The sequence below is a fragment of the Semicossyphus pulcher genome, unplaced genomic scaffold (genome assembly GCF_022749685.1).
Source record: "Semicossyphus pulcher isolate SPU_LCO1_2020_fin unplaced genomic scaffold, fSemPul1.0.p SCAF_23, whole genome shotgun sequence".
Taxonomy (NCBI): Eukaryota; Metazoa; Chordata; class Actinopteri; order Labriformes; family Labridae; genus Semicossyphus; species Semicossyphus pulcher.
Window position 1 is genome coordinate 7,028,370 of NW_027211697.1, and position 11,708 is coordinate 7,040,077.

Sequence of the window (11,708 nt, forward strand, 5' to 3'; positions counted from 1 at the left end):
CATTGGGAATTCAGGTTTATAGAGACACTCTAGTCGTCCTTTAGTTATGGTTAGGCCGAGCAAAAAGTTGGACACGAACAAAAATGCAGGAAGATAATTGTTATTATTGTTTACGTTCTGTATCACTGGGTACAGGTTAAAAAAAAAAAAATACGTTGCTGGGCTGTAGGCTGGTACGGGCTTCAGAGTTGGTAACAAAGTAGACCTACATTAATGGAAATACCATTAACATTAAGATAACTTGTAGATACTTCAGTAATAATAATAATAATAACAGCAACAATAATAGTAATAACAATAACAATAATAATAATACATTTGATTATCTGGTCCATACTTTAAAAAAAACTATATTAACTTCGTATTTCTTTACCGGAAGTTCATTCCGGTACTATGCACTGCGGTACTATGCTATGACGACTGTTTTGGACTAATTTAATGTGTTGCAGTTTCCTACTGGGACCACTGTAGGACAGGTGCAGAAATTAGTTTCATGTCAGATTATGCACGTTTGACGACATTTTTGTATTGCATTGCAGTTCCTCACTTCGACCACTGGAGGGCATTGAGCACCCATAATTCTAAATACACGCATACACAAGACAGGCACAATACAAGAACTGTATACAGAAGGGCAGGACATCTTAGGAAGAAGAGAAAGGAGAAGGAACGAGCTAGGATTTTATAAGCATCCATTTAAGTTTGTTAAAAGAGCGTTCAGCCAAGAAAAGGGAGGGCAGTTTAAAACTTGAAAACAAGAGGTAGAGGAACATTTTAAAAAGACTCACTCAGATACAGGAAAGAATAAAGGGCCTTCCTCCTGATATAGCCTACCACCATTAGGAGAGATAGAGTTTATGGTGGATATAAGGCCACCAAGGAAGGAGGTGGAGACTATAAGGCAAGCAAAGGCTTCTTTGCACCTGAAGCACCTGATGTACTCAGATTCTTGTGGAGATTATTAAGAGTAGTATATGGTGAGGAGCAGGGGGATTCCTAATTCCCAAGGAGAAAGAGTCCTCAGATTTTAGCCAGTTTCAGACACTTTCCCTCCTGAAAATATTAGGTAAGATTTTCTTCAGTATAGTGGCACAGTGGCTAGCGAACTATTTAGAAAGAAATAGCTTAATAGATAGCCTAACACAGTGCAGAAAGTAGGAATCCCAGGCTTTGCAGGATGTATAGAACACATTAGCATGATATGGCATCAGATTCAGGCAGCTAAGACCGAGACAAGAGATTTAGATGTGGTATTTTTAGATCAGGCAAATGTGTTCAGTACCCCACAGCCTTATTTGGAGTGCTTTTGCCTTCTTTAGGGTGCCAGGGGTGATTGTAAACTTTGTGGAAGCATACTTCCAAGTTAATAGAATGTGTATAAACACTAGAGGTTTCACAACAGATTGGCAGATACTAGAAATAGGAATTATGGCAGGGTTTTCCTTTCCCCCACTAGCATTCACAATGGCAATGGAAGTAATTATTAGAGCTTCAAAATGGGTGGTCGGAGGAGAGAGATGGCAGGACAGGCTACAAGTAGCTTAGCTTAAGTAAACCAGTGTGGAACAAAGCAAGTCTCAGAGGAAGAAGGAAGCTGGTAGTGGAGCAGGTACGTCGACAAGAGGAAAGTGTACAAAGGCTGTGGCTCAGGCTAAGCAGGGACAGTGGATGAACTGGGAAAGTGTAGAGAAGAGGAAGCTTTGCTGGAGGGACCTGTGGAGGAAGGAGGATAGTCGTATAAAGTTCCTGACAACGGCTACTTATGATGTGTTGCCATCAACCCAGAACCTAAAACCCATCGTGTCCACTGTGTCCAGAGACAGCCTGACAACTTGAGGCATATTTTGTCAGGTGAAGATTAGTCTGTCGCAAAGTCGGTATGCATGGCAGCATAACCAAGTTTTGACAAGCTTAGGAATTGAAAGTAGAAGACGACTCAGGATGCAATCAGGAAAAGAGTGCAGCCATTCAATTTGTCTGTGAGGGAGAGAAACGTAAAGGAGGTAGGGGTTTAAGTAGGCAAGAGGCCAGCTAAAGGACTCTAATGAGTGGGAGATGCAGGTAGACTTAGAAGGAAAACTTGTTCCGCAGGAAATTGCACTAACTTGAGGCCTGACATAGTGTTATGGTCTGAGTTTGAGTTGCTCTCTTCCCTCATGAAAATGGGAGAGTAGGGGGAGCTAGCCCGCGATTTTATGTACATGTACAAAAAGTGATAATGATGTACTTTAAGGAGCTTAAACATTGTGCAGTGGACTATGGTAATGCTATAATCAAGGTGCAGTAGGTCCTGCCTATGTTCTAATTTCAAATACAGTAACTGGAAGTTCAAAAGTATAATCATAGACCATCCCTATCATTATTTGCCATACATTACATACTAACTTTATTTAAATTAACAATAACAATAACTTTATTCATCCCCAAAGGGAAATTCACATGAAGTTTAGAAGAAAATGAGGAAGTTTGGGTATATTTTGACAGGCTGCTAAAGCTGGCATTAGGAAATTCCATCCATCCGTTATCTATACTGCTTATCCTGTTCAGGGGGGCTGGAGCCTGTCCCAGCTGTCATTGGTCGAGAGGTGGGGTACACCCTGGACTGGTCGCCAGTCAATCACAGGGCTGACACATAAAGACAGACAACCACCCACATCTACGGGCAATTTAAAGTAACCAGTTAACCCAACGAGCATGTCTTTGGACTTTGGGAGGAAGCCAGAGTACCCAGGGGGAACCCATGCATGCACAGAGAGAACATGCACCTTCCGCAAAAAAGGCCCACTTTGTCCGAACCAGGAACCTTCCAACTGTGAGCGATAAATGGTGCATATATGATCACCTCCTTAAACAAAAGCCACTGTCAGAAATTTGAGCACCAATTTTATAATACTGTATTGTTAAAAGTTCTTCCCATGTAGCCAGACTGCTGCACCTCTCTATTGTACATGTGGGTGTGTTTGACCTTTTGTCCCATGTCTGAATGCTTTTTTTTGAAAGGGGAAGAAACTCCGAGCTTTTGGTGTTCTGCAGGTAAAAAACAGGTATCAAGTGGTCTGTGCCAACAAAAGAGACAACGTCAGTGATTCTCCTGAGACTGAGTTCTTTAAGAGTAAGTTGATCATGTCTTAGCCGTGTGTTTGTTTCTATATGAATGTGTATACCAAAGCGGTGGCCATTTAGGACATTCTGTACAATATGGGGGTAAATAGTAATACATGGGAACTGGGCGTTTCACTCCTGTTGTAGAAACGTGAGCCTGTGCCTCACATGAAGTTTTCTCACCACCTGATGTGGCTTACATTGATAACTATGTGATAACTATGTTTATTGATTATTTAAAAAAAAAAAAAGTGTGAATCCTACTTTTTTGTTCACTCATTCTGAATATTAGATTGTAGAGGGAACACAGGCTGTCCAATCTAGATCCTCTTCAGCATTAATGAAGTTACAAAACATGTAAATGTCACGTGCAGTCAAACATTTGGGTCACAAGTGTCCCAAGTTTCTTGTGTCTGCTTTGGGTTCCCATTGGTCACAACACTGTGTATCCTGGCTTGTGTTATGGATTCAGGGAGTGGCCAGTTTTCCTTTCATAACCAGTTGGAATAAATAGTAGCTGTGGACCAGACTGCGACGATACCATTTTCCAGTGGACGCAACCCAACACTCTGAAACAATGTAAGTACAATATAGCTGTCTTGGATAAATGTGATTCAGTTGAAATGTTTAAGTGTATGACTTTAGCTTAAATGCTTTCTTTTCACTGAATGAACAAACAGCTAGTTAAGTTTTGGTGCTGACTAAAACACTCGATATGTGTTTTCAGGATTTTTCTTTCAGGGCTTGTTGGCATTCTGCTGGTGCTAACAGCTGAAGCCAGAGTTGGGTAAGAAGCCTGAATTTCAACCCTTCTTAAAGTACATTTCAGCATTTGACCAAAATGACAAAATAAAAAACCTCACAAGAATGTTACTAATCATGAAGGAAATTGTTGGATGTCCAAGGGGTCTGTTTGATTCTTTTTAATGTTTTTTTCTGTGATTAAACAGAAACTCATCCGAGTCGTCGCTCTGCACTGAGACAGAAGAATGCCTGCTCTTTAATCCAATTTGCGAGAATGACTATTTTGAGGTGAGTGTGTCGTGCAAGGGAGAACCCATTTCACATTTCAGATGGAAGAAAACCTTCAAAAGGCCCACTCCTCCCTGTTTGTTCATGTCACTCAGGCCCGTCACTACCAATCCTCGAAATGGGTTACTATTGAGGAGACGTCCTTTATCATGGAGATCGCAGCAACGAGAGCATTCAAACAACTGTTTGAATACATCAATGGTGGTAATGACCAAGGTGTGTGTGCATTCAACTTATTTATGTTGTTATGTTAACGAATATAAGTCTCAATTAGATCACAATGCAGGGGTTCAAAATCACAGAAAATGTTTAAAACCCTTAAAGAAATATAAAATTGTCACAGCATATAAAAACTGTTTTCCAACCTCTCATTGCCCAGCTGAAAATGTCCTTTGACCTTACATAATCATTTCTTTATTTAGATGTAACCAGAGAACACATTTTGGCAGTTTTGTTGGATATTTAAGCCGGAACATTTGGGTTTGGCTTTTGTTATGCAATTTCTATTTCTGGCATGTTATAAAACCAGTTGTATTTTGTGAATTTTTACTTTCAGGAAAGAAGATTGCAATGACATCTCCTGTTCTTATGAAGGTGCCTGAGGAAACTAGATTTTTGGGAATGTGTGTCTATAGTATGAGTTTCTTGCTGCCTTCTATACATCAGAAGAATCCCCCCATACCAACTAATAGCAAGGTAATCTCTTCTGACACACAAACAAACACACATTTACCTTCACTTAGCCAGTAATGTTACTTAGAGGTTTACCTCCACATCTGGCAGATGATGAAACTTTGCTGCCTTGCAGGTGCACATCCATGAAATGCCAGAAATGAAAGTGTATGTAGAGAGCTACGATGGATGGATGATGAGCATTTCTGACAAATTCAACGCCCACGAGCTGCGCTCTGCCCTTGACGCAGAGGGTGCAATGTACGAAAGAGACTACCACTATGCTGTTTGCTACAACAGGTAAACAAATGACAATAATTTTCTCGAAGTTTATCAAGAAGAAAAACATTACAGAGAAAGCAGAACTTCAGTATGTGATGATGGTTTTATGTTCTGTGTGTGTGCATTTGTTTCTTGCAGCCCAATGAAGATGCTGAACAGGCACAATGAGGTGTGGTACATCGCTAAGGGTGAGCCGGAGTGTTCCAGCAGTGAGGAATTGGAGTTTTCTCTTTTCGATTAAATATTTTAGGTTTTGTGAAATGACACTAACGGCAGACAGCATATACATTTGTAGATATGCCTTAGTTCAAGTAAAGTCATAAGTAAATAAACGTCCAGTGAGACCACAGAGATTTAGAATGTGTTTGGAATGGGAATGAATTGAATTCACCAAGAACTGTTTGTGACGATGGGTTTACAGTGGAGTGTCTGATGGTTTTCTGATGTTTTCAATAAAGTTACTCTTTTGCATTCATTTCAATTTGTTGTTCTCAATCAATTAAATGTCTTGCGTTTGGACCTAAACTAAAATGTGTCTCAAGCAGCTGGCTTAAAAACAATAAGGCCTGCGTGAAGCAGTCCAGTCCGACTTCAGAATGAAACTGTGTTTATCTATAGTACCACCAGATGGCACTACTAATCCGTTACTTCCAGGACTAAACACACTGCCCAGCACTTCAGGCTTTTTCAATCACATTAATTTGGTTTTGTTCAATATCTTTACCTTCATGAGGATTGACCCTCTAAAAGACTACTCAGTGTCAGGGGTCAAAAGCTAAACAGACTGCTTAAAATAGCAGCGAGACTATTTCCCTGATAAATGTCATGATTTATATACAATACAAGCTCATGTGCAGGTGACATAACCGTTCACCCTTGAACAGCCCTGCAGCTGTGACATCACTATACGCCTCATTAAAGGAGCCTGAAACATATAGGCTACTGAATGGCAACTTATCATTTCTTCCCCCACTGCCTGAAAATGTTGAATATTGTTATTGTGTCTCATTTCACTCATTTGATAGTAGTGTGTTATGCTTCATTGAAGAATGAACAACTTATATTTAGTAGAACATAACTGCCTACCTTGAGTATTGTTACGGACAAGAACATATTTTTGTAGTGCTTACTACTTCCACTTCACTACATTTCAGAGGCAAGTGTCCTTTTTACTCCACTATATTTGTATGGCACATGTACTAAATAGGTTAATGTTAATGGAATACAATACATTGCTTAAAGTGGTAGTAAGCATCATGAACATTCTGATGGAAAGAAACTCCTGTATTACTTCACTTAGCACCAAACATGCACGCGTATTTTTGCATTTGTGCAGCTCTGCACCACCGAGGCGAGGAGAGAGAGAGAGAAGAGATGCTGTTTATTCCAATAATAACACTTTACTGCAGGCAAAATGTTTAAATACTACTAAACTTTTTGACCTCTAGGTGTTGGAGCTTAGTGCTTCTGCTCTTACCATAATAGCTACCGTTACCTGTCCAGATGGAACAGGCACCTTACACTCCTGCAGCTGTCGCCATCTGAAAAATGCTTTCCCGATGTTGAACCTCGTGTGATCCCTCTTTTTGTTTAGGGCTTTTTTCTCCTCCTCCTTCTTTTTGCTCCTTCAGCAGTACATGCCGTTGTCGGCAAAGGTAGCCCGCAGGAAATGTATGGCAAGTTACCATAGCACCTGACTGACACAACCTCTGCGTGCGCGCTGCTGACAGAAGTCACGTAGAAGCCGGATAACGCTAAGTTTGTACAGAGTCGCTGTGATTGGCTAGTTACGTGGAAAGCTAATTCTGATTGGTTGTTTCATTCAGACTGGACGAATTCTTAACGAACTAAATACAAAGGGACGGGCGGTCACAGATCAGCAATCAACATCATTTTAATTTGATATTGTTAGGGAAATGCAATGATCAAAATGTGTTATTTTAACCTTGTGAAATAATGTTGCCTACTGTAGCTTTAAGATGAAATCTGTGGCTCCCAAACCTGTGACCCCGCACTGAAAGGGCATTTGGGGCCCCCTGTCTTGTGTTTTAGATGTCTATCAGTTGTTATCAGTACAAGAGAGACTTTCCCTCTAAATATTTCATATTATTAACAGTTTGAAATTCAAAGAGGTAAAGCTATCTGATATTTTACAAAAGTGAACTTCTTGTAAGTTAAAAGAGATCGAGGGGCTTTAACTTCAACTCCCCTTCAACCAGCTACAATTTAAAAGTTTTTTTCTTACTACACAAGTACTTTTACTTTTGATACATTTAGCTGATTATACATCTGTACTTTAAATTATGTAAGAAAGCTTTTTTCTTATAATAAATATGTTCACATTGTTGTACTGGCACCTTAACTAAAGTTAAGGGCCTTTGTTTTTCTTCCACCTATACATAAGTTTAAATGCAACAATTCATTAGAATAAAATGCAAGATTAAAATGAAATCTGACTGTAGTTTTGGCTGAGATTAATTGCACTCCTCAGTGAACTCTTATCTTATCAGCTGAGCTCGTGGATGGCTCAGTGATACCACAGTCATTTCACTACAGTGAGGTTCCAGCAGGTAGATATCTGGCTGTCCCCCGCGGAGGTGCTGGTTGGTTGGCTGGCTGGCTTTCTGACTGACTGACTGGGTAGGAGTGCCAGTCAGGAGAGGTTTTATGACACTCACTACTGATCGAAGTCCACTTGCCGGCCTCAAGCCACCATCAGTCCACCGGGGCTGTCGGGCCTGCATGCCGGCCTTTGTGTGCCTCTCCTGCTGCATCTGTCTGCTGTCCTGATCTCTGCAACGATGAAGATCAGGCTGGACTGACTCTCCAGCGCCAGAATGGACCTACCTGGTTATCACCCACAGCAGACCCAGCCTCTTGTCCACCACTCTGGCAACCAAGTGGATCTGTTAACTTTGGAAGGGCCATCAACATGTGAGTACACAGTAGAAAGTGCCCTTTAAGGCTGCTTCAGAAATTGCTGCTCAGTTAAGTGTTAAAAGGTATTAATGTTTAAGGTATCTGGTTTTAAAGTAGCAGTATAGCAGCACCTGAAAATATTATATTATAGTGTAAAATAGAAATTATATTGAGTGCATCCATATGAAAATCAACATTTACAGAAGTAAAGGCACAAGAACGGTGTACAGTTGTGCTACATATTTTCATTCTGAAGACTGTTTCCTGTCAAAGTCATAACCATTGATCTCTGGGAATTATGTAAGGGTCATATCTGTGATCATAGTCAAGCAAATCAAGCTGAGTGATAAGGACCTGTCTGCAACAGAGGGATAGTCCTGTACTGCTCGATATTCCCTCAACAGCTGAGCAATAAAACCCTCTGGATGACACAGTTAATCTGAGACACTGGGGTTACATTATCATTTGTGTTACTGCCAAATACACTTATATTTCCCAACAACATAAATACAGCACAGTGGGGAATCCACTGACCTTTGGTATCTCTGTGTTTTATTAAAACTACAAAAGGAGAAGAGGAAAAGGGAACAGGAAGGAAGGTTTGGACAGGATTTGCTTGTTTTCAGTAGCCTGGCACATCAGCAAGACAACCTCCACCTTTCACCTTGTGCCACATTGTCCAGTTGTAGTATCAGAAGTCTCTGTCGCACTCTACATTTGACATTTAATGTTAATAGTTGGTCATTCTCCAGCTCAGGAGTTAAAGGCAGAGCCAAACGGCAGAGCAGAGTCAGAGGAGGGCTGTCCCGTCTGTGGGGACAAAGTGTCAGGATACCACTATGGGCTGCTCACCTGTGAAAGCTGCAAGGTAAGGGGTAGAGTTTGGACAGGGAAATGTATTCCCTGATGGTAAAGTTTTGTGATAAACCAAATAGTAAAAATCAACTACAATGATGCATGTTCTATATTCAGGATTGTACACAGTATAAGAAGCAACACGTTTACAGTCATTCTCTCTCTGCAGGGCTTCTTTAAACGCTCAGTGCAGAATAACAAACATTATACCTGTGCAGAACAACAGAGCTGCCCCATGAACCTTTGGCAGAGGAAACGCTGTCCGTTCTGTCGCTTACAAAAGTGTTTGGCAGTCGGCATGAAGAGAGAAGGTACAGTAAATACCCCCCCAACACAGAAACATATGTGTATAGACTCATGCCTTATTTTCCATTGCAACATGTCTTGTGTTCCACTGACATGCATGTTCTTTTCTTCCACATGACTTATCTATGAAGTCATAAACCTGCGCTGTAATGACCCAGATCTCCACATAGGAGGACTTTGTATTGTGGAGCTAATCTGAGCCTTAAGAATGCAAATATTCCAAATATTCTCTGACGATGTCTGAACTTTTGCAGTAAAACCTTTGTTTCATGTTCGACAGCGGTAAGAGCAGATCGCATGAGAGGCGGCAGGAATAAATTTGGCCCCCTGTACCGCCGGGACAGGCAGATAAAACAGCAGGGCGTGTGTCATCAGGCAAACGCTGCCCCCTACAGGATTAAGATGGAAACTACCCAAACACACCGGCCATCAGCTCCAAATGACCTTCACCTAATGAGCAGTCACACGAGTGATCATTTGCCCTCTGATGCCTTTCATCAGTCCCACATGTATCCCTCTGGAATGGGGCAGTCAGGCACGCCCACGCCTCTGGACTGCTCTGTGAACGCAGACAGGGTGCTCACTCCTCCTTCCCTGCCCTACCCCGGACTGTATCACCGCAGCTTCCCTGGACAATTCCAGGATAAACGAGAACTGCCTTTCAGCTACAGCCCGGCCTCAGCAAGCTGTTTAGTGCATCCAGCCAATTCATTCACACCAAGAAGCACACCAGCGTCATCCCCCTGCTCAACGTCCAGCTCATCCACCCCTCTCTCGCAGGCCGCAAACCAAACCCAACACCACCCCGCATCGGCTCCTCATACGCCCAGTTTTCTAAGCCAGCTCCTGGAGGGAGATCAGGACGAGAGCCAGCTGTGCGCCAAGGTCCTCGCCAGTCTGCAGAAAGAACAGGCCAACAGGGGGAAACATGACTGCCTGAATACATTCAGCATCATGTGCAAAATGGCTGATCAGACTCTGTTTGGACTTGTGGAGTGGGCCAGGAACAGTGCGCTCTTCAAGGAGATCAAGGTGATGCATCGTGAACATTTTTGTAAAAGTAGAAATTAGCTGTGAAGCAGACGTTTGGTATTTACACTTACAGGAGGTCAAATGTTGTAGTCTTTTGTTTCCAAACAATCAGATCCATTTTTTATGCTTAGCACAGGTGGAGGACCAGATGGTGCTTCTACAGAGCTGTTGGAGTGAGCTGCTGGTCCTTGATCACCTCTGTAGACAGGTGACCTACGGCAAAGAGGGCTGCATATATCTAGTCACAGGACAACAGGTAAATTTGACGGTAGCTGTGCATGATGAGGAATTCTTTTGAAATGTATCTTTGGATAGTACATTATGTGTCATTCGGGGTTACACAGACTCTTTGACCCCTCTCTGTCATTCTGATGCAGATTGAGGTGTCGACCATCATGTCTCAGGCAGGTGCAACACTGCGTGCCCTGGTATCGAGGACCCAGGACCTGGTGTCTAAACTGAAGGCAATCCAGTTAGACAGACATGAGTTTGTCTGTCTTAAGTACTTAGTACTATTCAACCCTGGTGAGTTTTTTCTTGTCTAGTTACAATAGACACTTATTTAAAGATGCAAATAGGATGTTGTGTGTTGTGACTCTGTTTGCATTAATGTGTTTTCTTTCTGTGTTAGATGTGAAGTCAGTGCAGAGCCGAAGGCAGGTGGAGCAGACTCAAGAGAGAGTTAACAGGGCCCTGATGGAGCACACCCAGCAGAGTCATCCAGGACACTCAGACAAGTTCGGCCAGCTGCTGCTGCGGCTGCCTGAAGTACGCAGCATAAGCTTACAGGTCGAGGAGTATTTGTACCAGCGCCACCTTCTGGGAGATTTGCCCTGCAACTCTCTTCTTACAGAGATGCTGCACACCAAGCACAGCTGAGGAAATGCTGTTGTATTTTCAAACACTGGTGACACAAGATCCGCAAGTTTGGTGCTGTTAATTTAAGTACCTCCAGTTTAGCCTCTAAGACCAAACAACTCGTAAATATTGCTATTAGCAAACAGGCATGCCTTTTTTTAACAGCCATAGCGAGAGAATAAATATGTGATCCAGGATCAACATTGGGGGATATTTGGAATACTTACCGATCCTGTCATGCTTTGTCCATGTGCTCATTATTAACAGTATTACCACAGCCACAAAGCCCAGTACCTGTTTTTTCTATCAGCATTGTCGGACAGACTTGAGATCCAAGCACTACCATGTTGTTTTAATAAGCAGAGTCCCACTGTGTAACGAGGAAGAGAAATGCATCATTAAATAAAGAAATTTGTTTTTTGGATATACCGATGTGTACTCAAAACACACAACTGAAGATACTCTAGCTTGTTTCAACATTATTGCATGCATGTGTCACTTTTCCAGCCAAAAGAGCTTTTCATCAGCTACAGTTTGCCTTTACTCACAGGATAGTGGCACTAACTGATTTCAACGGCATTTAAAATTTAAAAAAAAAAGTAGGGATGCATGATATCAGTTATCGGTATCTGCAGATTATGGATTGAAAG

General features: G+C 41.9%; 2 protein-coding genes across 2 annotated transcripts; both read left to right on the forward strand.

Moving 5' to 3' along the window:
• Window positions 1-3,603: 3,603 nt before the first annotated feature.
• Window positions 3,604-5,520, forward strand: soul5 (heme-binding protein soul5). Its single transcript, XM_069674835.1, has 7 exons — window positions 3,604-3,681; window positions 3,830-3,889; window positions 4,053-4,134; window positions 4,230-4,350; window positions 4,691-4,830; window positions 4,943-5,106; window positions 5,227-5,520. Coding segments are annotated over exons 1-7 (672 nt in total). The 5' UTR covers window positions 3,604-3,679; the 3' UTR covers window positions 5,330-5,520.
• Window positions 5,521-7,925: 2,405 nt separating this feature from the next.
• nr5a5 (nuclear receptor subfamily 5, group A, member 5) lies at window positions 7,926-11,245 on the forward strand. Its single transcript, XM_069674822.1, has 7 exons — window positions 7,926-8,022; window positions 8,760-8,875; window positions 9,032-9,173; window positions 9,449-10,200; window positions 10,337-10,456; window positions 10,578-10,725; window positions 10,832-11,245. The coding sequence occupies exons 1-7, from the start codon at window positions 7,926-7,928 to the stop codon at window positions 11,077-11,079; spliced, it is 1,623 nt and encodes a 540-aa protein (XP_069530923.1). The 3' UTR covers window positions 11,080-11,245.
• Window positions 11,246-11,708: the final 463 nt, after the last annotated feature.

What these genes read in the sequence shown, in the direction of transcription:
- soul5 (XM_069674835.1), top strand. An exon ending in CCATACCAACTAATAGCAAG is followed by an intron (nt 4,831 to 4,942) that starts GTAATCTCTTCT and finishes GCTGCCTTGCAG; the next exon opens with GTGCACATCCATGAAATGCC. An exon ending in TATGCTGTTTGCTACAACAG is followed by an intron (nt 5,107 to 5,226) that starts GTAAACAAATGA and finishes TGTTTCTTGCAG; the next exon opens with CCCAATGAAGATGCTGAACA.
- nr5a5 (XM_069674822.1), top strand. Translation starts at nt 7,926, where the DNA reads ATGGACCTACCTGGTTATCACCCACAGCAGACCCAGCCTCTTGTCCAC. An exon ending in TCACCTGTGAAAGCTGCAAG is followed by an intron (nt 8,876 to 9,031) that starts GTAAGGGGTAGA and finishes CTCTCTCTGCAG; the next exon opens with GGCTTCTTTAAACGCTCAGT. An exon ending in AGTCGGCATGAAGAGAGAAG is followed by an intron (nt 9,174 to 9,448) that starts GTACAGTAAATA and finishes CATGTTCGACAG; the next exon opens with CGGTAAGAGCAGATCGCATG.